Below are 27381 nucleotides of genomic sequence, written 5' to 3' on the forward strand. Positions count from 1 at the left end.
CTTTTACACTTCTGGTCTCCAGAACTATAAGCGAATAAATCTGTATTGTTTTAAGCAGCTAAGTTTGTAGTAGTTTGTTAGCGCAGCCATAGGAAACTGATACGGGGGTGTAGTGAGCAGAAGGGTAAGAGGAGGGGAGGACTCAGGATGTGATAAGCGTTTAATCCATTAAAAGAACTTGAAGTTTTGTTGTGAATGAGATGGGAAGCCTTTGCAGTGCTTTGAGCAGAGGGGTGACAAGGGCTGCCCTACTTTTAAAAAGGGACCATTTGGGCTGCTGTGTGGAGAATCAGTTGTTGGGGGACAAGGACAGCAGCAGGGAGACCAGTTAGGAGGCCACTGAAGTAACCCAGAGAAGAGGATGTGGTGCTTGGGCCAGGATGGCACCAGCAGAAGTGGACAGAGTCAGGATTGTGGATGGGTTGGATGTGGGGACGGAAGGAAGAGAGTCAACAAGGACTCCATGGTGTTTGCCTTGGGCAGCTGGAGGAATGAGTTCATCGTTTATGGACAAGCAGCAGACCATGGAAGGAGCATGTGTGGGTATGGGGGAAGATCACTCATTGGTTGTGAGGCTGAGGATGAGCTCTTCGTTGAGCTCTGGGCCGAAAATGGAAATTTGGAAGCTGTCAGCCACATTGATGGTATTTAAGGCCAGGAGACAAATGAGAACATTAAGGAAGTGAATGTAAATAGAGGAGGGGTTCAGGGATGGATCCCTGGTGCTCCACAAGGATTAGAGGCTGTGGACATGAGCAGGGCCAGACAGAGGACCGGGAAGGAGTTCCCTGCCAGGCAGGAAGAAAACCCAGATGTGTTGTTCCCTGGGACCATGGGATAAACGTTTTCCAGGAGGAGAAAGTGATCAAAGGTGTTAAGCGCTGCTGTTCATCAAGTAAGAGGAGGACTGAGAAACGGCCATTGGGTTTTGCAAGTTGGAGGTCACTGGTGACCTTCACCAGGGTCAGTGGTGTGTTGGGGGCAAAAGCTAGTGGCTCAGGAGCAAGTGGAGAGAGAGGAAACTGAGATAGTGAGTGCATAGAGAGCTGTCTCTATGTGGTGTGTCCTCCCACAGTAGACCTGATGTGTGAACCTGTGAAGGGAACAATGAGACTTCCCCTCTGTGAGCCTCACTGGTAACCCTAATCCAGGCAGAGCTAATAAAGCTCATTTTTGAGCCAACAGCTTTTTTTTTTTAATGCTGCAATTCACAGTGGTGCTATAAAGCAAAATGCTGGAGACACATTTATTAGCAAGTCCTTGCAGCTGAGGCTCACTCAGTGGGGCTTTACTGAGCAAGGCCATTCCAACTCTGGTGTATTAAAGAAAGAGCATTAGGCCTCTGGAAAATTCAGGCTTGTAAACTTGCTAGATTTCATAAAACTTAAGGAATCAAAACAATTAACAAGATTTCCTTTTGGTGGGACCCTTTAACATTTGCTTGTGAAAGTTTAACTAGGTCTTTTTCTTGTTGATTTTTTTTCCTTCAGAATTAAAAGTCATTTTTAAAACCTGTCATTTTTGTTCTCCTTTAAAAGAAGAAAGAAAAGCACCCTTCTTTTATAGTTTGCTAAAGAAATTGTGGACACATTTCTGTTTTTAATACCTAATTGTGGATACAATCCTGATCCCTTTTTGGAAGCAATTCTCACCTCTGCCTTTTTTAAGTCCCTCAAAGAGATTTTTTATTTGTTATCCAGGACTTAAACTTTAGCCTGAATATTATTTTTTATGGAATAAACACTGTGACCCGGGGTTAGTGATGTGAATGATGCACCACAACATCAATTTTTTGGTCTCAGTTTTTCATCCTGTAACCCCGTTGTACAAATTTCAGGTTGTGTTATTTAAAATGATTTGGCATTTTCCTTGAAACTGTTAGAAAAAGCTGCTTTCAGCTTCGAACGTCTTTAAGGTCCGACATATTTGAGACTTCCTGAAAGTCTCATTGAAAAGTTTCCATTTTAAAGTGGCTGAGATTTGCACAGTTCTCATGAAAACTCATACAAAATGTTTAGTGTGAGATTTTCTAGTTTGTAATCATTGAGCACTGCCTTTGGATTTTCCTAAAGTGCGGATGATTCAGAGGCTCCATCCAACAAAACGAAGCTTATAGCTCATTTTTGAACACATAATTTAAAAGATTGCTTCCCCTATTTGGGGCCAGTCTTGTGATCTAACCTGGGTGTAAGGGCAGGGGCCCCAGCATTTCCCTATAGCTTCCTCAGCCATGGAGAAGTAGCCCCAGTCTGGGTGCGTCCATGGGATCTCTCTCACATGCCAAAGGTTTTGGTTTCATAGCTTGGGTGGGAAGCAGATGAGAACTGCGGGCCTGAGTGCCCAGTACATGGTTAGTGCCCAAAACATATCTTAACTGATTGACTGGTAACCCAAATCAGTGTTCTCTAAAGTGACTTCTGCAGAATACTGGGCTCTTGAGATACTCCTTGCAAAAAGAAGTCAGGAACCAAATGAGTTTAGGAAATGCAGCTTCTTATAAAGGTTGAACTTCCCAAATCCAAAAATCCCAAATCCCAAATGCTCCAAAATTAGAAACTTTTTCAGTGCTCATTGGAGCATTTTGGATTTTGGATTTGGGGATTTGGGAGACTCAGTCAGAATAATGCAAACATCTGAAATCCAGAATACTCCTGGTTTTAAGCATTTTGGATAAGGGATACTCAACGTGTATCCCCTTCTTAGAGATGTGCAACACATGCTACTGCTATTCAAAGCGCCAAGTTCTGCAGCGAGGAATTCTGCTTAGTTTTGTTTAAAGCAGTGTTTCCTAAGCTCATTTGACCATGGAATCCTTTTCTAAGGAGCTTAGTAACACCTGGAGGTGTTGTTCTACTGAATATGCTTTTGGTCCATGTAATTAAAGAATGGCTACATTTATATGATCTCTTAATTACTCTTGAGTCTTTTTTTGTTCAGTAGTTACATTTCATGACTTTTACAAAATGTTATGGTTTCTACAAAAAAGGCATATGTATGCCCAGGATCAGAGTAAAGCTGCCCTGTGTTTCCTGAGCACGTTCTGCCTTTGAGAACCTGTAAAGGTCTCTATATGTTACCTTTATCTTACACCTTCTTAAACCCTGAATTCCAGGGCTCGGTTAGGTGACATACGCTGCTCTGGGACTACTCAGGTTGTGGCCTGGCTTGCTCACAGCTGACATTGGTCTGTCCCTATCTGTGCTTCATGATTGCCCAGTGCTCAGACACTCTGGCACAGACAGACAGACAGCATCTGGGTGTCATGGGTAGGCTCAGCTGTGGACCAGACATGCCAAAAATAAAACCATGGTGTTCTCGTCTAGTCAAACTGGAGCTCCAGCATTGCTGAGTCGTTATCCCGTTCTTTATTGCCTGACCACTTGTGATCAGATGAGGGCTTGTTTTCCTGAGCCCTTAAGGCTAAGATGGAGAAGTGTGGGATGACAGTGTGGTTAAGTGGATTTGTAACTGATGCTGTGGCCATGCCCAGGGTGGGCTGCTTAATGGATCCATGTCAGCCTGGGGGGTGGGCTCCAGTGGTTTGCCACAGAGCTAGAGCCCTACCTTTAGCACCATCCTGGTTATCTTTTTTTTTTTTTTTTAAATAATTAAGACGCAAAGGCCCACAGACCATATTTTGCAGATGACTTATGGATGGGAGAAGTGGCTAATGCAATGGATGACAGAATCGGGATTCAGAGATTATCTAGGGGAGGCTAAAATGCTGGGGGGGGTGGGGCAGATGTTGAGGTGGGGAATGAAATGGATCGAAAGTTTACAAAGTTAAGAATTTAGGTATAAAAAATAGTGTGGTGGAAGGATGGTGGGCTTTTTTTTTTTCCTTTCAGTTTGTGTTTAAAAAAAAAACCCTGAAGAATCATGAGGACCAAATTGAGGTTACTGTTGCGGGGAAGAGAATGTGAACGGTGAGAGATACTCAGGAGTTTTAAGCTGATTAGCAATCTTTTTTTGTGTGTGTGCAGGGTGGCGAGTTCATGGGTGTTTGTAATATTCTTTATACCTTTTCATTTCCCTTAAATAGTTAATAAATTAAACAGACTGCAGAAGCTTTAGTGGACCATTAGTTGAGTAGCCATGTTGATGGCTACAAGTAAAGCAGAAAACCAGTGTCTGATAAGATCCTTCTGTGCATGGCACTGCACAGCCCATATTTGAGGGGTTATTGAGTCCTGAGTACCACATTTGAAGAGGGACACTTTAGATGTACAGATGTTTTAGGGTGCATTGAGAGAGTGTCAGAATGGAAACTATATGAAAAATAGTGGAAGGAAATGGATAATATTTAGAGCAATGAAGAAATGACTAAGGGGAAATATGATCGCTGTCTTCAGCTATTTGAGGGACTGTCAGGTGGAAGAGCAAATAGATTTCTTCAAAAGGGCAAAATCAGAGCCATAGGTAGAATGAGTTTTCTAGACAGTGGAAGGAAGCCCTTTCTAATATTCAGACTGCCTGTTGTTAGATCAGACTGATGGGGGAGGTCAGCTCTCCACTGGAAGCATTGCAGGATTGCCTGGGCCGCATTGGCCAGGGATTCAGTAGGGTGCCTTCTTGCAATGAGGAGGTACACCTAGTTGATCTCCAAGGCCCCTCTTGATTCTTCAGGTTCTAAACCACTGGAGACTGAGACAGCATGACACTCTCAGCATTAGAGTGTGACACTTAGATTTCAGAAAAATGACAGCTTTGTCACTTATTTATGCCACGTGATCTAACTTCGGATGCTGTGAATTCCACGCGAAGCGTCCATGCCTGTAGGGAAAGTGACTGAGGTGATGTGACTGCTTATCACACATGGAGCTTGTGTGCACACATATATAGCAGAAGCATAATTAAGGAGGCCAAAACTTTAATGTGTCGTCAGTGTTAGGTTGGTCGGTATTGCTTTGATATGCTTTTGGTTGAATAAGGTATTGTAATAATTATTTTTGGTATAGTTTGCTTGAGATAGAAAGTCAAATTTTGAGACCAAGATAAACTGAGTTCTTAGATTCCCACTAATTTTACTTTGTAAGTTTTAGCCTCTTTCAGTGTGACTTATGTCTTTTTTATACCTCTGTCCCTTCATTACTGCCTTCTCTTATGTTAAATAGATATTGTCTAGTATGCCATTTTAATTTCTTTACTCTGTTTTTTGAGTTATTTTCTTAGTTGTTGCCTAGGGATTACAGTGAACATCTTAGTTTAAAATAATCTAGTTTGGATTAATACCCACCTAATTCCAGTAGTGCACCAAAAACTCTGCTCTGAGATAACTTCATTTGGTGTATGTTGGCACACTTGGGTCATATCCCACAGGCCTCTGAGACTCTGTTCATTTTATTCATTTTTTTTGTTTTGCTTTGTTGTTTTTGTTTTTTAGAGATGAGATTTCACTATGTCACCTAGTCTGGAGTGCAGTGGTGCAATAATAGCTCACTGCAGCTTTGAACTCCTGGACTGAAGCAATCCTCCCGCCTCAGTCTCACAAATAGCTGGGACTACAGGCACACACCATCACATCTGGATAATTTTTTTTTTTTTTTTTTTTGTAGAGACAGGGTCTCACACTGTTCATCAGGGTGGTCTCAACTCATTGAGCAATCCTCCTGCCTCGGCCTCCAAAGGTGCTAGGATTACAGACTCTTTTTTTTCCTTTATTCTATTTTCCCCCCATGGAGTAGATAATCTCAGTTGACTTGCTTTAAGTTTCTTGATTTTTTTTTTTTCCAAGACAGAGTCTTGCGCTGTTGCCCAGGCTGGAGTGCAATGGTGTGATCTTGGCTCACTGCCACCTCCGTCTCCTGGGTTCAAGCGATTCTCCTGCCTCAGCCTTCCGAGTAGCTGGGATTACAGGCACACGCCACCATGCCCAGCTGATTTTTTATATTTTTAGTAGAGATGGGGTTTCACCATGTTGGCCAGGCTGGTCTCGAACTCCTGACCTCGTGATCCACCTGCCTCAGCCTCTCAAAGTGCAGGGATTACAGGCGTGAGCCACTGCACCTGGCCAAATTTGCTGATTTTTCTGCCAGCTCAAACTTGTTGTTGAGCCCCTTTAGGGAATTTTTTATTTCAGTTACTGTACTTTTTAACTCCAGAGCTTCTATTTTTTTTTTTTTTTTTGAGACAGAGTCTCGCTCTGTTGCCCAGGCCAGAGTGCAGTGGTGTGATCTCAGCTCACTGCAGCCTCCGCCTCCCGGGTTCAAATGATTCTCCTGCATCAGCCTCCCGAGTAGCTGGGACTACAGGTTTGTGCCACCACGCCCAGATAATTTTTTGTATTTTTAGTAGAGATGAGGTTTCATCGTGTTAGCCAGGATGGTCTGAATCTCCTGACCTGGTGATCCGCCCACCTCAGCCTCCCTAGTTTTTTAACAGATAATTTCTATCTCTTTATCATTATCTTCTATATGGTAAGACATTGTTCTTCTACTTTCTTTTATTTCTTAAGACATGCTTTCTTTTAGTATTTTGAACATATTTAAAATAGCTGATTTAAAGTCTCTGTTTAGTAAGTCCAGCATCTGGACTTTCTCAGGGATAGCTTCTGTTGACTGCCTTTTCCCCTGTGTATGGGCCCTGTTTCCTTGTTTCTTTGCATGCTTTTGTAATTTTGTTAAAAACTGGACATTTTAAATAATGGAAACTCTGGAAATAGAATCTTTGTCCTCCTTCAGAATTTGCTGTTATTGCTGTTGTTATTTTTGTTGTTGCTGCTGTTTGTTTAGTGACTTTTCTGGAATAATTCTCTAATTTGTATTATTTGTCATGTGCACCTACTGAAGTCTCTGCTTGGCTAGCTTAGTGGTTAGCTAGTTATCAAATGGAGATTTCCTTAAATCCACTGAACCAGTACGTCTCCCAGCCTTTGCTGAGGTGCTCTCTGTATGTTGGGGTACTGCTTCACCATTCTAGCAGCTTACAGCTCTGCCTTAGCCTTCACTTCCTGCTTGTGCAGAGCCTCAGGGTCAGAGGGGAGAGGTTAGGGCCTTCTCTGGTCTTTCCTGGGCACACACATAGCCCTATACATTCACATGGCATTCCAGACTCCCAGGAATATATTGGAGCCTTTCAGAGCCTCCTGTGGACATCCCATTTCCCAGCTTTTTCTTTCAAGCTTTTTGGTCAGCCTCTTGTTAGCCCCAGCTAGCAGTGCCTCCTCAGGCAGCTGTAGAGTTAAGCAGTTGCCACTTACTATTTTGGGTAAATGCCCTGGAGATAGGACAGAGAGAGTGCTCAGCCAGTTCAGATAAAGACAAGCCTTGAGAATAGAGCTTTCTGGCAAGCTGCCAGCCATGTCAAATGGTGACAGTTCTCTGGGGATTTGATTTTTGGGGCACTCTAAACTTGTCTGGCCTCTCTAATGGCTGCTAGGCTGCCGGTTTTTACAGATGCCATCTTCACGAGGTTGTTGATTTTTAAGGCAATCCTGGAGCCAGAAGAGGAAACAGAATTAGCACACATTAAAACAACTCAGACATCACTGTTCTTACTGAGATTTAGCCACTTTTCTTGGATAAATGTTCCTCAGAATGTTGCAATCCTTTTGTTAATTTCCAGACTCTGAAAAAGTTGATCGATCATTTTTGGTGGAATTCTTACTGCTGTTATGGAGGAGCAGGTCTTTGGAGGTCTTTAATCTACCGTCCTGCAAACTAACTCTCTGTCAGTGCTTTATCAGCTGAGGCCCTTTGTGCAGTAAGAGTCTGGTCTCTTACTTTCTCTCATTTTCCTTCTTCCCATCTCTGTCTTCAAGCCTTGAAGTGGCCCTAAGGGAGTGTTAAAGAGTACAAGGTACTGTAACCTACCTGCCACCACTCTTCATTAGAAGTGAGTCTCAACTTTTGGATGGATAGCAAGCATCAGGCACTTGATCCTGCATTCCCAGAATGCTCTGCAGACTGGGATCACACTGATCTGCTCGATCAGTTTCTCGTCTGCCAACAGAGTCCATCTTTTGCAGTCTGGCCAACTTTGCACATTATCCTGTGATGAAGTAAACCCTTTGTTCCCCTAAATTAGTGTTGGAAAACAAAATGCTAATAGTTAAAATGGCCATTTCCTCTGGATACTGTTGGGATTTGAAAGTCAGGCCAGACATAACATTAATTTTTCTAGATCTAATCTTATAGTCCTGGATAATGGCTTGAGTTTTCTGTTAATTAAATATATACATATGTTTAAAATCTAAATTCTCACATGCAATTTAAATTTGAATTTTTTACCTGACCAGATGTTTGGGTTATAGGTAATTTTATGACAGCCTTTGATTTTAGAGGCCATCAATCTTCAATTCTATAAGGTGGAAATACAAATGCTGTTTGTCAAAAGTAAAGAGATTCCGTTCTGAAAAGCTCTGTATGATTGTATAGCTAATTACCATGTAAAAGTTTATATTTTTTGCATTTTATGTATTTGTGTATTTTGTTCTCTTATTTGTTAGATTACAATTTAACCAAGTAGTCTAAAATGTGATATTACATGGTGGTACAACAATTTTGAAATCTTGAAAGATAAAACTGGAAACATTTGCTTGTATTTTTTTTTCACCTCATAGTGTTTTGCTAATGAGACATTTTATACTGCCATAAACCCAGGGCAATAATATAGGTGTTGATTGATTTTTGGATGACAAGGGGCTTCTCTAATTGCAGAATTTGACATTTGTGTCACTTCTGCTGTTTTAGGTGAGCAAGACGTGGAAGGTGATTGCAGAGGATGAAGTGCTGTGGTACAGGCTGTGCCAGCAGGAAGGGCACCTTCCAGATAGCAGCATCTCTGACTATTCTTGCTGGAAGCTCATCTTCCAAGAGTGCCGAGCCAAGGAACACATGTTACGAACCAACTGGAAGGTGGGCAGTGGCCAATATCATTACCTGTGAAAGAATAGCCTGCAAGGACATGGGAATCCAAGCTTTCACTCATAGCCTGAGATTAATTGCCAACAGCGAAGGGAGAGGGGTACACTGAGCCTCCCCTTCAGCTGTTGGTGACTTGTTGCCCATTTTGTTCGCCATTAGATGATCTGCCTGTTTTCAGCCTCAAGATTTGGGAACATCCTCTTATTCTGCAGGAGAGGAAGGGTGGGATTGGGTTGCCAGCCACTTCCTCTCTGATTGTCAGGGTGGTCAGAGGAGTGCTCTGTGCAGCCCCTTTGACTTTCACCGACTCTCTGGAGGGACCCAGAAAGCAAAAGCACTACCTGCATACAAAAGAGGAGCCAAAAATGTCATTTCCAGTAAATGTAAGAGGGAGATGATTAAACATCTGTAGGCACTGTCTTCTCTTCCCTCACATAACCTATTGGCGTGCTTCCATAACATTTATCACTTCAAAGTCTCTACAGAAATATTAGATCACAGCTAAGAATTTGCACAGTGAAGTGTTTCCATAGGAGATAACTGTCAAGAGCCGTGTTACATAAAGCTGTTTGAGGCATGACGAGACAGCAGTGTGGTGGCAGTGTTTCTTTCCCACCTGGGAGGCTGGAGATTCAATGGTAGAGAAGTGATGGAACCATTCTCTTTACTCCCGTAAAGGTCAATCCTAATAGACTTTGAGATTAACAAGCTTTTGTGTATTACTGATAGTGACATATTGCCTATGTGCCTGTCTGTCCCTACTCACCTCCTAACCTGATTAGTGACCAATACGTTTGATCTGGGCAACCTCACATGGTTTCTAGCAAAGTCAATAAGAGCAGTGTCTCTCTAATTCAGGGGTTCTCAACCCCAGCACTAGTGACATTTGGGGCCAGCTAATTCGTTTTGTGCGGGGCTGTCCTGTGCATTGCAGGCTGTTGAGCAGTATCTCTGGCCTCTCCCCATTAGATGCCAGTAGCATTCTCTTCCTCCCCCAAGTCAGGACAACTAGAAATGCCCCTAGACATTGCTGGATGTCCCCTGGGAATCAAAATCCCCTCCCAGTTGAGAATCACTGTTCTGAGAGTTAGTGTGGCTATCCTTTCTTAGGCTGTTAAGACACCACCACTAAGACAGGTCACGCTGGCCCCACAGTGCCCTTTTCCATCCACCTACGGTAATAAACTCGTCTGGAGGGAGCCCCCAGTCCCTCTTGCCCGTGTGCCTGGGTAGGTCCATGCGATGGACACAGGCAGAAAGGTATGACAAAGAAAGCTGCCCAGATAAACAAGGGGTCGGAAAGCAGAGAGTCTAACCCTGGTGGGAGGGGCTGCGATTTAAGGAAAGCTTGAGAGCTGAGTGTTAACGGGGTCCTTTCTCTCCAGAAAGGAGAGATACTTTTGAGATTTACAAGCAGGAGAGTTATTTGGCGTCCCCAGGCTTGAATTCGAAGATGTCAGACCGTGGTAGAGAAAAGCAGCAGCTGTGTTTTTTGCTTCCTCTTTGGTGATAGAGAAAGCAAGGGAAGAGGACAGGTATGTCCTTGTTGGGTCTGGAGGTGGCAGAAGTGACGATATTTTAAAGACCCACCACCTAGTATTTGGCACTTAGTAACACTTTACAAGTTATATACAATCTAGCTGAATGTCTATTTAGTATTTATTTCTAACGAACAGGAAGTCATGTGTTAGGTAAGTACTCACTACATGGCTGTTGATTGAGTGAACTGGAGCGGACTGCAGGCCGAACCAAACATGAGGGAGACTTCTATTTGGAGCGTGTAAGGTCCATTTCCTGACACTGTTAACAAGGAGAATTCTAGGAGTGAAATTTTAAATTATGTATCTTTCATTAAATGTAATGGTGGGATTCTTACCAAAATTCTGGAATGAAAGAAAGCCTTATCAAAACATGAAAGGCGGCCCGGCACCGTGGGTCACTCCTGTAATCCCAGCACTTTGGGAGGCTGAGGCGGATGGATCACTTGAGGTTAGGAGTTCCATGGCCAACATGGTGAAACCCCGTCTCTACTAAAAATACAAAAATTAGCCGTGGCACACGCCTGTAGTCCCAGCTACTGGGAGGCTGAGATTGGAGAATCGCCTGAACCCTGGAGGTGGAGTTTGCAGTGAGCCGAGATTGCGCCATTGCACTCCAGCCTGGGCAACAGAGCGAGACTATCTCAAAAAAAAAAAAAAAAAAAAAAGAAAGAAAGAAATGAAAGGCAGTGTTGGGGCAAGTTGTTTTACTTTTGTCTGCCTCCATTTTCTCATTTCTAGAGTAGGGGCTAGGAGTGGCACTGCTCATGGCGTCGTGGTGAGGATGATTGTCATCAAGTGTCTGCCACTCCTGCAGAGCCTGGTCCATGCTCAGTGCTCAGGCGAGGTTGGCTGTAGGAGAGCATAGGCCTCTGCACACAGATGCAGGGTTCTGTGCTGTGCGTGCTCGACTTCAGGATGGGTTACGCAGGTGATTTGGTTTGGTACCTCTTAAGTCAGTGTCTGGGAAGACCGTAGAAGGGACCCCAGGGTTCTCAGGTGCCTCCACAAAGGGAATGACCTGCAAGTGCATAAAGTTATCTGGAATTGCATTTCAGAGCCAACCTGGAAGTGATTTGCTAAACTAATTGTGGTGGCCATAGTGTTCTTTTTCCTGGTGTTTGCATAAATGCAGGTTTTCATCTTAGGCCCTCTATTTTTCTTTCAATACCTTTTCCCTCACTAGAGCTTTTCTGTTATTGTAACCTTGGTTGCAGCCTTCACACAGCTGACTCCCAGATCCTTGCCTTCCCTCCCCATATCTCCACTCGTAGGACAGCTCCACGTGGATGTGTCCAGTTTTGTCTCTCAGCCTTAGACTTGTTCCTTGGATTAAGTTAAGACCATCATACAAATTACTTTGCTCAGTTTCTGGAGTCTAGGTACTTAATAAATGTGTATTTTAATGGAATGATGTCATCTTTTTCCTAATAACAGAAATAATAATAATAATGGCTAGCACTTATTGAACACTTGCTGTATGTTAAGAACTGTGCTGGGCACTTAACGCTGTTTCTAGTCCTTGTCCCAGTCTGGTAAAGTTGAAATTATGGTATTCTTGAATACCTTTATTCATGCTTGCTTTGTGGCCTAACTATCTCACTTTTCCCAACCTCCCACATGTAAATACTTTATGTCCATTCAGATTCCCTTCATTTTAATTCAATTTAATTTTTTATTTTTTTAGAGATAGGTTCTCACTCTCTTGCCCAGGCTGAAGTACAGTGTTGCAATCGTAACTCACTGTAGCCTTAAGTTCCTGGACTCAAGTGATCCTCATGCCTCATCCTCTCAAATAGTTGGGACTACAGGTGCATGCCACCACACCTGACTATCTTTTAAATTTTTTGCAGAGATGGGGTCTCCCTGTGTTGCACAGGCTGGTCTCAAACATCTGAGCTCAAGTGATCTTCCTGCCTCTGCCTCCCAAAGTGCTGGAATTACAGGCATGAGCCACTGTGCCTGGCCTAGACTTTCATTCAAATACCATTTCCATGAAATCTCTGGCCTCTTAGTTAGAAATATATCATCTCTTCTCCTTTTCCTCATCCTGATCTTTATCTATTTGTATATAATTTTGCATTTTATTCTGAGAGTCCTTATAAGAATTAACAGGTAAGGTATCATGTAATACTTTCTTTTTGCTGAACTGAACTTTTTCATATACTTTATAAGTTTCTTTAGATACTTGCCACTCCCAGCAGATACATGCCAGCCTATTGTGGATGGTAGTTATTGGTGAGCACATATTTGCTTTCTATTCTGTAACCTCCTGGAGGATGGGGCAGTGTCTCACACATCCTGTGTCCTCGAGTTCAGTGCCTTTGGGATATATAGTAACTCGTCCATGCTTAACAGCTTAGCATGTTAGTCATCATCTTTGTCTTTTTGAATGCCCACAGAACTTTGAATGCACTTGCTGTCCATGCTGTAGAGAATTGCTGTGGAAAGTAGGTGAAAAAGCGCGATGCTTGGCTTTCGGGCTGTCCCGAGAATAGTCTAAACTGCATCCCCCTTTTCCTCACGCAGAATCGCAAAGGTGCTGTGAGCGAGCTGGAGCATGTTCCTGACGCAGTTTTGCGTGATGTGCATTCTCACGATGGCGTGGTCATTGCTGGGTAAGCAAAACCGTTTCCACTGAGTGCTCTGCATCTGAAGGTCTTTCATTTTTCTCATACCACCCTCTGAGTACCAGTGACCTTAGCTTCCCTTGAGAGCATGTACCTCCCTCAGTTGCAGCCCATGTGGAAGAGGGAGAGTCTCCGTGATTCTGCTCCCAAGGACGTGAGAGCGCCGCAGCAAGGGTGAGAAGCACGTGGTATAGAGCAGATCTGTGATCCATTTGTCTCAATATGTCTTTCCCAGCTTTTAAATCACTCTTGTGGCATGTTATGTGAGATTTTCATTAAGGCAAACAGTTTGTATTTTGTGAAGACATAAAAAAGTCAAGCAAAAATAGTAAGTGTTGGCACAGACAGGCCCTGTTCTCATTCTCTTTTTCTAAATCCCTTATTGTGAAGAAGGGCTGTGGCCACACATAATCTTCCTTCCCCACCATATAGTACCTATTTGTTACTTAAGTTGTCCTGAAATTTTTTTTTTTCTCCATGGCCAATACATTTAATTTTAGCTTCTGTAAATTCCTTCAGCTTCTGTCCCAAAAACCACTTTGATGAAGTCTTCCTACTTTGTTACAGAGGTACATTTATATATTTATTTACTGTACAATAAGATCAGTTTTCTTTTTGGATTAGGAAGATGTCATGAACTACAGCCTCAGACTATATACTTAATGCCATAAAGTAGAAACCAGAACACTTAAATTTCTGAGTTTGGATCTGCTATGGAGTGAGACGCCTTAGGGAAGTTCCTGCCTATGGGAAACAAAACAAACCTTGGACTTTAAAACTCAGTAGTAGAGGAGTCCTTTTCTTTAAAGAAAAATCTTTCCTTAAGCAGCATTCCTTAAAGAGCACCTTTTGAATAGAAATTCCACACAGTCAGATTATTTTAATATTTTGTGGTATGCAGTGCCTATGAAAAAAAGTATTTCTGCTTTAAACAAGATATACCCAGGAGGCAGGCTTTTCTTCAGTTTCTGTTTTACTGGCTATGATTTAGAGGTGAAAGCCCTTCTTGGGAGTGCTGCAGAACTAGTTTTAGAAAGATTGATGGTCCAGATACTTGCGATTCTGTCCATTAAGTTATCGATGCACGTTGGGCCTCTCCACCTCATTGCTAAAATGTGGGCCTACAATCGCCTAATATGCAGCTCCTTTCTACCCACGGATGCTACAGTTTGGTGGGAACTCCAGAAGGTACTTCGATCATTCCAGCTTAAAGGGATCTCTGCCTAGAGTGTCAGAAGACACTTGAGGACAGAAGGCTGAGACTGGACTGAAAGAGTCGCAAGGAGATTCAAGGAGAGCCTTGAATCTCAAAGCCAATTATGAATTTCTTCTCTGGAGCTCCTGAAGGGCAGGCCCCCTACGAGTCCAGATGCCAGTCCTTCTCTCTCTGCCTCTCTGTTCCCTCGGGGTCTGTTCAACATTACAGATTATGCCGGCACAGGGCACGATGGCCGAGTTCTGTGGATCTATAGGATGAAACTTGATCTGTGGGTCGAGAGGCTGCTGGCGGCTCCTCTTTCTAAGAAAACCTTACGTTGATGGCTTAGCATGAGAGACTTCAGTCTTGCTTATATGTAGAGCATCTTGTGTTTATCATTAAAATTTTATCTGGTGGTTACGATGCTTGTTTTCTGGGTCAGATCCTGAATCCCTTTTCATTTGAGACAGCGGTGTTTGTGGTTACCTCATTCCCAATCAATGTTGAATTCACCAGGCTTTCTACAGTTATGTATCTCCAAGGAGCTTCTTAAAGAGACAGTGGCCACCTCACCCCTTCTTTCTCTTGTACTTACCTTGTGTTTCTCTTATTCTTCTTTTTTCCTTCCCTTTTTCTTTTGCACAAGTGGAGTCTGTTCAGAGGCTTAGTTTTATGTACCTAGAGCTAAACTATGAAGCATTTTTGCATTTACACCTATTAAGTACATTTCACATCATTGATGGAGAGCAGAATCTCTTCTTCTCACCTTTTCAGCTCTCTATGTAAATATTCCTTGTTTGGGGCCATGCTGCATAGGCCCAGACTGATATTTATTGCAATGAACCTCATGATGGACCCAGTCATGGTTCTTCCCTACTCTCCTTTTCACATAAAACCAGTGAAATCTGAAAATAGTCACTCGTTCATAAATACATTTGACACTCAAATACCCATCATGTGAACAGGACCTGGCGCCTGTCTCCCTGAGGCTTGTTTTTCCAGTGGGGAAACGTTCTTTCCAAAGCATTTGATTGTTCACTCTTTTGTCCATGAGTCTTTGCTTACTCTACAGTCTTACAAATAGTTTCTAGTTAACTTTTCCGGACATTCAAAGCTCTTTGACATTTCTTTCCAAGCTACCTTTTTCCTTATTACACTTGTCAAGTGTACCTTTGTTTTTTCCACACTGTTCTATTTAGTTACCTCTGACCGCATCATTTTTTTAGTTAAGATACAGTCATATGCTGCATAACAGCGTTTCAGTCAATGATGGGCCCCATATATGACATTGGCCATTCACGTACCCTAGGTGTATAGTGGGCTCTGCCACCTGGGTTTGTGTAAGAACACTCTGTGATGTTTGCACAATGATAAATTCACCAAAGGATGCATTTTTCTGAGTGTATCCCTGTTGTTTAGTGACACATGACTGTATAATTCATATGCCATAAAATTCACTCTTTCAAAGTGTACAATTCAGTGATTTTTTCTTAGTAGATTTACAAGGTTGTGCAACCAATACCACTATCTAATTCCAGAACATTTTCATCAACTCGAAACCCAGAACCCATTTTTTAAGGCCTACTGCAGTCCTGTCTCCTCCTAGAGATTTCTCTAGCACTGTAGCCTAGCGTCCACTCTTCTTGGAACTCCTGCAGACGGGACCATCTACAGCTGACAGGGCAACTCATTGTGTGGCCTTGCTGTTTCACTGAAACATTTTTTGTTTTATATTATTATTTTACTTAGAAATAATATTTAACTTTATAGCCATCTACTGTATTTTCTTTCCAGCAATTTGTAAGCATCTTTTTAAAATTTAAATTTAAATTTTTTTTTTTTTGAGACACAGTCTCACTCTGTTGCCCAGGCTGGAGTGCAGTGGTTTGATCTCAGCTCACTGCAACCTCTGCCTCCCGGGTTCAAGCGATTCTCCTGCTTCGGCCTCCCGAGTTGCTGGGACTACAGGCGTGCGCCACCACACCCAGCTAATTTTTGTATTTTTAGTAGAGATGGGGTTTCACCATGTTGGCCAGGCTGGTCTCAAACCCCTGGCTTCAAGAAATCCACCCACCTCAGCCTCCCAAAGTGCTGGGATTACAGGCGTGAGCCACTGCACCCGGCCTGTAAGCATCTTTTAAAACTATGAGTGGTATGTAATATTTTGTTAAATGTATACTGTTTTATATGGAGTAAGCATTAAAACTTAATACACAGACTCCCCTTGTCCGCTGCCACCTGTATATGATGTTATATGGGAAACTAGAGAAATGCCTATGTCTGTTCTCTAATTTCTTAGTTTTCTCAGTTTAGAATCATACAATTTTAAACCCGGAAGGAACTTTAGAGATGATCCGTTCTGAGACCCTCATCTTGCTTGAGGTGGCGGAGGCTCAGGGTCAGGCTGGGTGTGCGTGAGCGGAGCTGCTCCGCTGTGTTTCTGCAGCATCCACAGGCAGGGCTGGCTGGTGAGGCTGCCATCTCCAGCCCTCATTTGCTGCTCTGAAGCTTTGGCTATTATAGCATCATTTTGGTTTTTCTTTTGTAGCATGTGTCTATTTAAAAACAAAAGCAGCCGGCTGGGCGCAGTGGCTCACGCCTGTAATCCCAGCACTTTGGGAGGCTGAGGCGGGCGGATCACAAGGTCAGGAGATCGAGACCATCCTGGCTAACACGGTGAAACCCCATCTCTACTAAAAATACAAAAAATTAGCCGGGTGTGGTGGCAGGCTCCTGTAGTCCCAGCTACTCAGGAGTCTGAGGCAGGAGAATGGCGTGAACCCAGGAGGCGGAGCTCGCAGTGAGCTGAGATTGTGCCACTGCACTCCAACCTGGGCGAGAGAGCAAGACTCCGTCTCAAAAAAAAAAAAAAAAAAAGCAGCCGGGCACGGTGGCTCACGCCTGTAATCCCAGCACTTTGGGAGGCCTAGGCAGGCGGATCACGAGGTCAGGAGTTCAAGACCAGCCTGGCCAACATGGTGAAACCCTATCTCTACTAAAAATACAAAAATTAGCTGGGCGTGGTGGCGGGCACCTGTAATCCTTGATACTTGGGAGGCTGAGGCAGGAGAACTATTTGAACCCAGGAGGCAGAGGCTGCAGTGAGCTGAGATCACACCATTGCATTCCAGCCTGGGCGACAGGGTGACTCCGTCTCAAAAAAAAAAAAAAATAGAAAAAGCAGTGGTAAAAACCATGTTGTTTTGCAACCGTGTTAGAAAGTAGAGAAGAGAAAAGCCACTCAAATTCTAGTATGGAACACAACCTTTATTAAGGTCTCCCATGTGTCTGGTTTGGTTTTCAGTCTGGTTTTCTATGCATGTTTTTTCATAGTGTGACTATAGCCTTTGTTAGATTTGTGGCCTTTTTCCCTCACCAAACTGATGAATTTTTTTCATGTTGCATATTTTTCATTACTTTCTTTGACTTGTTGCAAAAACACTTTGGATAATTATACCCCAATTTCCCTATTTATTCCCCTAATAGTAGACATTAAGGTCATTTCCTGTGTTTTGTTATATGTATGTTATGAATATTTTATGTATAGATGTCTGCAAATTTTTCTCCTTTTTAGCATTACAGATCTTTATTTTAAAATGATTAGACACATGCTACTGTAGAAACTTGAAATTCTATATAAGTATATAAAATAAAGAGTTAAAGTTCTTTCATTATCGTCTCCTAGTCTTGCAATCCTGATTGTTTTCCTAGGCTAGAGTCCTGTAAGCACAATTACTGGATTTAGGGGAATGAATTTTTATTTTCCAGATTAATAAATTATTTAAAAATGCTTTTGTAGCCCTCAGCTTCTTTCCAATCTAACCTTTTGACTTGAAGTCTCCAAACCATCCCTGCCATCTTCCTGTTAGGGCTGTACATAGTGAGAGCCCGTGCCTCCTGCCCTTCTTCCTTCCTCCCCGTCTAACCTCCCTCCAGCTGGCTCCGTCCCAGCCCCACTGTGCTGCACTCTCAGAGGTCACCCGTGATCTTTTGGTCAAGAAACCAATGGCCTTCTCTTGGCTCGTCCTCTCCAGCCTCTTGGCAGCATTTGGTCCTGTTGACTTCCCCTCTTGAAATTGGGGGGGCCCTGTATTAAGCATCTGTGTACCCTCAGAGTCTAACATCTTTCCCAGGACCCAGGAAACTTTGAGCCAAATGTATAAGAAAGGAAAACTCCCCTTCGGCGATCCCACACTCTGTGGGCTTCCATTACCTCCGTGAGCGCGTTCTCTGGCCCTCGCTCTTGTCTTTCTCTGCTGTCACTTGACCACTCGGCAGGGATATGCAGCAGCGCAGAAAAGACCTGCACCAGTTGTTTTCTTTATTGGAGAGATAAGTGGACGTGCCTTCAACTGCGACTGAGACATTCAGACACAACTTTTACTTTGCTTTTTCAGCGAAAATTTCTCATTTCTGTAACTTGAGAAAAATTTGTGTTCATAAGTCACCAGTCTCTACGGAATCAGTCACCTGTCTTTCTCTCAAAGTTTGGCGCCTATCTGCATTTGTATATGTGATCTGCTGGACCTCCTGAAATGCTAGCGAGGTTTAGTGTGTGTTTCCTTGTGTTTTAGCAGAGAGTTTGTCTAGAAAGTTAGTTGATAGTAAGTGATCAGGAAACGTGTCTTTTGTTTCTTTGATTTATTGTGGTAACAGCGCTTAGAATTTTAGAATGTTTTGAAAATTGTATGTTTATCCTTGAGAAGAAAGAGTAGAAGAAAGGGGCATATGGAAACATCCCTGTTCTGTTTTGTGATGCTTAGACTGTTCTCGTCTTCCTTCTCCCGAGTTGCCCTCTGGAAGTTGAGTGTTGCAATCAGATGACATCATGAGTTCAAAAAAGTCACAGTATAAAACCTGAGGTGCAGGGCTAGGTGTCGTTTGCCATAAGTAGTGAAGGAGAGCCACCTAGTGAAGAGTGCATCTCAGGTAGAACCAGTAGCTCCTTGGAGGCCTTGTGCCAGCTCTGCTAACCATTAAGCCATTAGCTCACCAGAAGCTTTTATCAGATGCCCAGGAGTATGATGGTGTTTTGCAATAAACTCCCTCCTCATTGTTACTTGAGATTCATAAGGCTAAAGCATTCTAGTTGGCATAAGAAAACGCACTTTTCTATTCACATGAGAGGACATTTTCTCTCTTTTGGTTTTAAAAAAACAGCAAGCACCCTGTTTGTGTTGAGGTTTTTTTCATTACTCCTAAATATTTTCTCCCCTGGTTTCTGCCTTTTTAGCATACAGTTCCTGCCTTTACTGGAAGGAGCAGGACTGTGTATCCATGTTTCTCCTCTGCCAAGTGTGATTGGAAGGAGAACTGTATCTCATTTGTTGCAAAATATTAGCGCTCTTCTTTCCTAAAAACACTCAGTTGTCCCATTTTTGCTTCATTCCTTTTGAGGCAAGTGTGCCCAAGTAGATACAAAACAAAACTGCCTATACCTCTCTAGCAACCAAGTGATCTCTGGCTGCTGCTTCAGCTGCCGGACATGACCTGATTTAAATATGTTTTTATTTTTCTGAGCCCCATTCATACAACCTGGCATCAGAGTGAGAGGGTTTCCAATTCTTTGTAGACAGAAAGCAAAATTTGGAGCTTCCAATTTATATATGTAAAAATTGGTGTCTGAATCTTTGGTTGGTTCGGTTTGCCTGTTGGCCCTTCAGTGGAATTTTATCATTGTTTTACAATTAAGAAGTATTAGAAAATATTATTTTAAACAGGCCGGCCCAGTGGCTCATGCCTGTACTCCCAGCACTTTGGGAGGCCAAGGTGGGTGGATCACTTAGGGTCAGGAGTTTCAGACCAGCCTGGCTAACATGGTGAAACCCTGTCTCTACTAAAAATACAAAAATTAGCTGGGTGTGGTGGCACATGCCTGTAATCCCAGCTACTTGGGAGGCTGAGGCAGAAGAATCGCTAGAACCCAGGAGGCGGAGGTTGCAGTGAGCCGAGGTCGTGCCACTGCCCCCCAGCCTGGGCAGCAGAGTGAGACTCCATCTCCAAAAAATAAACAAAGTCATCTAAGGTAACTTGAAATACCTTGCTTTTAGCTATGTTGTCCTCTGCTTTTTCCAGTAATTACAAATGTACCTTGTTATTAGCTGGGCACGGTGGCATGCCTGTAATCCTAGCACTTTGGGAAGCCAAGGCAGGTGGGTCACTTGAGGTCAGGAGTTCGAGACCAGCCTGGCCAACATGGCAAAACCCCTTCTGTATCAAAAATACAAAAATTAGCCAGGCATGGTGGCGCACACCTGTAATCTCAGCTACTCGGGTAGCTGAGGCACAAGGATCATTTGAACCCGGGAGGCGGAGGTTGCAGTGAGTCAAGATCATGCCACTGCACTCCAGCTTGGTGACAGCGAGACTGTCTCAAAAAAAAATTTTTTTTTAAAAAAGGACCTTTTTATCCACTGTATACCATGCCAAAATATGAATAGTAGCTTTAATGTGAATACATATATATTTCCCTGAATTTAAAAATATTTTCTGTCCAGGAACTGAAGCCCACAAGGATGGTGTTTCCAACACTCGCTTAGTTTTATATGAATGTGTAAAAAATAAATACTGCCTACGGATTACTTCGAGGCTGTTGAGATAACAGATGCTTTGTAAATAACATAGGTATAAGGTGAGATAAATGTTGCCCATATATACTTACTAAGGACATGCTTTCCATTTTTCTCCTTTTTTAAAAAAAACTTTTTCCCCTAACAGTTTTCCTTTAAACCTCATTTTGTATAGATTTTCTGCTGCTACTTATTGTGACATTGGACTGTTTCCCATAAAGAATTCGATCATTACCCGTTAGGGACCTCTTTTTAAAAATACTTTTAAATTTATTTATTTTCTGCTGTGAGGTATACATGCTCTTCTGGTAAATAAGTCTGAGGTAAGATATTGATAAGTGACTAGAGGAGAGCATTACATTTATTATATCTTTAATGAAGGAGCTCTAGAATATCCTTAATAAATACTGGTGAACTCATGACTGCATTTATCCATCTCTGGTTCTCCGAGGAATAATGGGAAGGGCCACAGCTACAATAACTCTGCATAATCATCATTGACTCTGACTCTATTGATTGTGATTAACCAAGATGTATGGAAAACAGTTTTAAGTGTGTAGTGCATGTATCTTGTAAGGTCCATTAAGACGTTCATTATTTTTCAATTGATGCGTCTTAAGCCCCACTTGATGTTTGTTGTAGTGCATTTCCACAGAAGGACTCTGCACTGTGGGATTGAGTTCATTTTGTTAATTGCATAATACAACCCCGTCATGTTTCATAGAAAATAGTAAATACTCTTGCTTTTATTGATTGGTATTTTTTGGTATTACTGAAGAAAGTATGGAGCAAGTGAATAGTTCTTCAAACTTTTACATATTAAGGGCACAAATGTTTCTTGAAATGTGGACACTGCAGTTTTAGGAGACTCTGCCTGATTGCTCAGTAGGCTTTAAACCACTTCCATCTTCTGGGTTTAAGTCAGTAGATTCATTCATTCCGTCAACACCCACTAAGCATGGATGAATACCACACACAACCCCCTTGGTCACGGGGAGTTTATAGGCCACCAAGGGATCCAGTTACTGGTGTTTACAGAACACTGTGGGAGGTGTTAGGGTTGGGGAGGAGCACGGTGCCATAACATGCTAGGGAGAGGCACCTCGTACAGGCTCAGCATCAGGCTAGCTTCCTGCTGGGAAATGACTTTCAACCTGAATCCAGAAGGATGACTAGGACTTGGCCAGGTGGAGTTTTGTATGGGGCAGAGATGCTGCCCTCCTCATTCCCCAACCAGTGGTGATCATGAATAACTCATTACTGCATTTGTTTTTCTGGTAAGCTGGATGAAACATAGCTTCAGAATCCTTCTCAACACAGAGCTCTAGGCAGCCACTACCATGTATTGGATTTGACACAGAAATGAAACCATTTGCTGTTCCTGGCCTGAAGCCTCATAACAGGGCCCCTCTTGGCTGCTCTGGGTGCCTGATCAGAATAGAACTGTGACTTGGTTTGGGAGTGGCTGTTTGTGTATGATCCTGTAGAGAGAGAAGTCTTACTAACGGTTCCATATGTTCTCCTGCATCCCCTGAGAAGCAGGCATGGGAGGCACAGGTTGCATCTGTTCAGCCCCCAGTCCTGCTCCTAGCATACTGAGCCTTTTTTATTGGCTTCTCGCCTTCCAGTTGCAATTTAGTGGTCGAATTGATGGGTTAGGGTCAGGGGCTGTGTCCTGCAAACCTGAGTCACAATATTGAAAACAATAAATTCCTTATATTGCACTTAAATGGGGGTGATTCTTAAAAGCAGTATTTGTTTAAAGACAGTGTCATCTGAGGAGGCAGAGTGGTTTGTTGGCTAAGCAGTGATTGAGAAAAACCTGGGGCACATTTTGATCCCAGCTGTGCCACTAAAATGTTTCTTGTGACCCTGGGTAAGTCACTTAACCTTACTTCTCAGCATTCTTAAATCAAAACAAGCCCCCAGCTTGCTAGGAAGGGCCTTAAAAAATTTTGTTTTTAGCAAATAAGAGCTGACACATGGAAGCAAAGTGGAAACGCTGCTGGATACTTATGAAGAAGAAAGATTGTTTTTAGCTGTACAGTATTTATTCCTTCTTATTCTTCTAGTCCCTTAGTCCAATAAGTAGTCTGCTTATTGGAAACTTACTAGTTAATGAAAGCTCTTTGGTGGTAAATCATTTTAAATTGGTCAATCCTTCTGGCGTGCAGAGCTTGAGAGAGGCTCTATTCCCATTCTTTCAACAAAAAATCAGCTATGGTCTCTGACCTATTTATTTAGAGGTAAACTCAACCTTGCCAAGTGTAGAAAAGACTGGGAAAGCACACCGCTTCACTGGGCTGGGGCATATCCTCATTTGGAAAAGACTTATTTCTTCTTCAGTTTTTCCTTAGTGTTCTTACATCAGCTAGTATATTAGTTGCAGTTGTACTTTGCACAGACACTAATTAGAGAGCCATCAACATTGGGGTCCAAAGGCTTACTGACAATGTAACTGTCATAGTGGCATCTTAATTGGTTGAGTGTAATTGTCATTAGGCAGCGATAAAGACATCTGGAGCTCTGGAGAAAAATCAGCCTTTTTTCCTACCTCCATTCGTTATCTGTTCTTGCTGCTCCTGGCCAATGTTGTTAAGCACTTTTAGATCACATTTAGGGTTTGGTCCAGGTCCCTCTGCCCCAACCTGTGTTTTACCCTACCAAAGATGTCTGTTTCCTTAGCACAAGTTCATTAGCATGGAGGCTGCCTCCCATACTATTGTGGCTTTCACTTAGGTTAGATTTGAGAGCCCGCTGCTGAGTCATAATCCACTACCTGCTGCAGTAGCATATTTAGTCTCACTTCCTGTCAATACAGGAGACATAGAGGCTTTTATATTTTACCTCCTGAGTCATTTTGCAGCAAAACATTTATGTTATTATCATACCTTTTGGTCATGGAGAATGAAGTTAATTTAAATAGATATATGGAAAATTTCATGTTTATTGAAATAATTTAGCTTATCCCGTTTTATAGTGGAAGCAGTCTAATGCACATCAGTGTGTACATTCTGGGTGTCTCACTAATCATTACCACTGGAAAGTGAGCAGTGGAAATAAAGAGGTACCCCTCAAGCCAGTCAGGTTGTTACCTGCGGACACCCCTTTTCAGTCACCGTTTATTTATGATTAGCTCTGCATAAGGCACTGTGATGGAGGCTATGGCACTGCGGTAGGGCCTTCTTGAAGACTTTACAATTAAGTCGAGGAGACGATCAATGCATATGGACTGTAGTAGTAAAAGCAGTTTCTTCAGATAAAGGGCATAGTAGTTGAGTCAGAAAGCTTCAGGCTTCATGGAGGAGGGGAGGGCCTGTGTTAGACCTTGAGGGGTTGGTAGGATTGGACTGGGTTGGTGGTTCTCAATCTTGGCTGTATATTGAAAACATTCTATCCACAAATGGTCAGATTTATTTGGTCTGGGAGGCTGGAGTGCAGTGGCACAATCTTGGCTCACTGCAACCTCCACCTCCCAGTTCAAGCGATTCTTCTGCCTCAGCCTCCCAAGTAGCTGGGATTACAGGCACGCATCACCACACCTGGCTAATTTTTGCATTTTTAGTAGAGACGAGGTTTCACCATGTTGGCCAGGCTGGTCTCAAACTCCTGACCTCAGGTGATCTGCCCCCGCCCTCAGCCTCCCAAAGTGCTGGGATTACAGGCATGAGCCACCGTGCCTGGCCTGTATCTGGACTTTTTAAAGCATTCCAGGCAATTTTAATGTGCAGCCCAGGCTGGACCCCACTGGGCTGGGAGGTGAGGAGGTGAGGCACTGCAGGAAGGTGGGGCAGGGAATCCGAGTTCAGAGGCAAGAGCATTTGGGAGCCTCTCTGGAGGCCGGCCCATGTGAAGGGAGAGTAGAAAATGAGGCTGGGGAGAGGGGTGGAAGTTAGTTTGTGGTGGGTTTTCAGTAGGTCTCATAATTAAAATTTCATTCAATAAGGTGTTAAGATGTAAGACTTTATAGAGGGTTCTCTGGGTATATGGCAAGCGCTTTCTAGTCTGACTGTTCTAGTCATTGCATGCACAGCTATGAACAAAACCCAGGCCCTGAGCTCAGAAGCTTCAGGCTGGTAGGGAGATGAACAGTGAGATGATCACAGACATGCACCACTGCCATGACGGAGACGTCCAGGCTGCCATCAAGGTAGATCGTAGTGCGGTGTAGTGTGGCATGTGAGGGAGAAAGGAAGTAAAGGAAATTGTTCCAGAAGAAAGATTCGTGCAGTCAGGTGTTTTGAAGGGCTTGGCTTGTGGGGGGAAGATTGAATGGAAGAAGCTCGGAATCAGGGAGCCTGTAGTAGTCGGGTGTGAATATGAGGTGTTGGGGGATTTGGACCAGGGTGGCTTCTCTGGGAATGAGCAGAACAGAACAAGCTTGGCACCTGAGCATATATAGTGGTGTGGATGGTGGGCCACAGCGGTGTTGAAGGGGCCTCTCTCCTTCTGTACCAGTGACCTGGGACTGATGAGCCCATTGATAAAAATAAGGAATTTAGACACAGGCTAGCTTGGCCATGAGCTGAAGCATTTGATTTTAGACATGTGGAGTCACAATGTGAGTGGACCAACCTCCTCTGTGGGAGAAAGGCTTGCCCAGGAGCCCCTCAGATATGAATAGAGTGCTGTTATCTGTGGGGTTCCTGCCCTCCCTCTCTTTTTCTCTGAGTAAGGAGCGGGCTCAACAGTTTCTGTTTCACAGCTCACTATTGTCTGGTTCAGCAGCTAAAGCACCTTTTTCCCAAGCTTTGTTGTTTTGCTGTCATTTTGGCTCTGAACTCTTTGTGTTCAGGGAGCTGGGGGGCTGGATCTGAGGCCACCTAAACCGTCTTTCCTCTCCACCCTCGCCTCCCCACTGCGTCCCCTGGGGGGGGCACCACTGAAAACACTGTGCAGACTGCTGGTGTGGTGTGACACATGGTTCGCAGGAAGCAGAAGGACAGAGACTGGCAAGAAGGAAATACAGTTTCCTAGTTTATGTACTTCTTTTTCTGAACTCGCCTTACTTTTCTGATCTGAATTCCCTTTATCTTTCTTTCACTTACCATCTCTGTATTTCTGAAAGACGTTGCCATCCTTCTCATCTTTCCTGAATTGGCTGGTTCCTGTCACATAGAATTTAACCTTAAGAATCTAGTCCCCCCAGTCTAGACATTCAAACATGTCTCATCTGTTGTGTCTCTGTAGCTAAGCAAGTGGCCTTACTCCAGCGAATGGCCTGAGTCGTTCTCAGGGTGTCACACTGAGCCCGGTATTTTGAGGGCAGAGAGGTCCGGGGTATGTGTTCTGGTATAGGGTTCCTCATTCAGAAGGGTGAGCTGACTGCTGCCTGGAGAGCCTGGGGGCCAGTGGCCGTGCTTTGGCTGGGGTGATCTCAGGGTCTGCCCTTGCTTGCATGTCGCTGGGCTTAAGGACATTCATCTTGTGTTTCTGTTTGCTGGAGGATCAGTGGTCAACCCAGAGGCACAGCAGTCCAGGTTCAGAAAGCATATCTCTCCCATCTGGCTCTTTATCGCACATGCGCACTCTCTGGGTGCCACCCTGCAGGTAGAGAGCCAAGTTCTCCAACCAAGGAACTGGGGTGACAGAATAGCCTTTGGACTGTGCCATGTATGTATTTACTGTAGATTAAGAATTTGGGTGCAATACTACTAGTAAACAAAGCACTCCTGAATCGGAGTACTTCTCTATAAGAAATTCCACCTGAGGCCAGTTGTGGTGGCTCACACCTGTAATCCCAGCACTTTTGGAGGCCGACGTGGGTGGATCACTTGAGGCCAGGAGTTCAAGACCAGCTGGGGGCAAAACCCCATCTCTACTAAAAACTAAAAAAAAAACTAGCCAGACATGGTGGTGCACGCCTATAATCCCAGCTACTTGGGAGGCTGAGGCAGAAGAATTGCTTGAACCCGGGAGACGGAGGTTGCAGTGAGCCGAAATTGTGCCACTGCACTCTAGCCTGGGTGACAGAGTGAGACCCTGTCTCAAAAACAAACAAGAAAACAAAAACCAAGAAATTCCAGATTGATCTTCTATAGCTACTTCACTAATGTGTCGCATCATAGATTTCAGCGACTCAACGCATCTCAGAGGTCGTCTCATCAACTCGGCAAAGAAACCCTGCAGGAACTATGGCTAGGGCCTCAGGAAGACTATGAATCCCCTTAAAATCATTGGCCTATCTTTGTAATTGTGTGGTTCTATCATGAGGCCCTTAAAGGCATTTCTCACCACTTTTCCCCCCATAACACTCAGTTGCTTTACAAGTGGAGTAAAACCCTCTGCAGCAGACAGAAGCAACATAGCTTAAATACTTGGTGATGGGCAGCACCCCACTTTATCATCTGGCCATTCTGTCATCCTGAGGGCCTCATGTCTGAGTAGGTTCAGTCTGGCCTGGCTTTGATGCAAGGAGTCATTTGTTGGAGTGGCACTAGTCATAGGAGAGAGTGAGTACTTCTATTTTCTAAGTGGGCAAAACCGGGGAGTGTCGCACATTCAGCAAGAGCTTTTCATGAGCAGGCAGCATTGTCTGGCTGCTAAAGGCAAGATTTAATTGTTTCAGCAAATCAATTAGTC

At 43.5% G+C, this 27381-nt stretch overlaps 1 protein-coding gene across 2 annotated transcripts in view; it reads left to right on the forward strand.

Moving 5' to 3' along the window:
- Positions 1-27381, forward strand: part of FBXW8 (F-box and WD repeat domain containing 8) — a 121903-nt gene that overhangs the window by 25654 nt on the left and 68868 nt on the right. For both annotated transcript variants that reach the window (XM_054444760.2, XM_054444761.2), the window contains exons 3-4: positions 8691-8855; positions 12932-13020. In XM_054444760.2, coding sequence (XP_054300735.1) covers positions 8691-8855; positions 12932-13020 — 254 coding nt within the window. The remainder of the gene's footprint in view (positions 1-8690; positions 8856-12931; positions 13021-27381) is intronic.

The sequence above is a fragment of the Pongo pygmaeus genome, chromosome 10, assembly GCF_028885625.2.
Source record: "Pongo pygmaeus isolate AG05252 chromosome 10, NHGRI_mPonPyg2-v2.0_pri, whole genome shotgun sequence".
Classification (NCBI taxonomy): domain Eukaryota; kingdom Metazoa; phylum Chordata; class Mammalia; order Primates; family Hominidae; genus Pongo; species Pongo pygmaeus.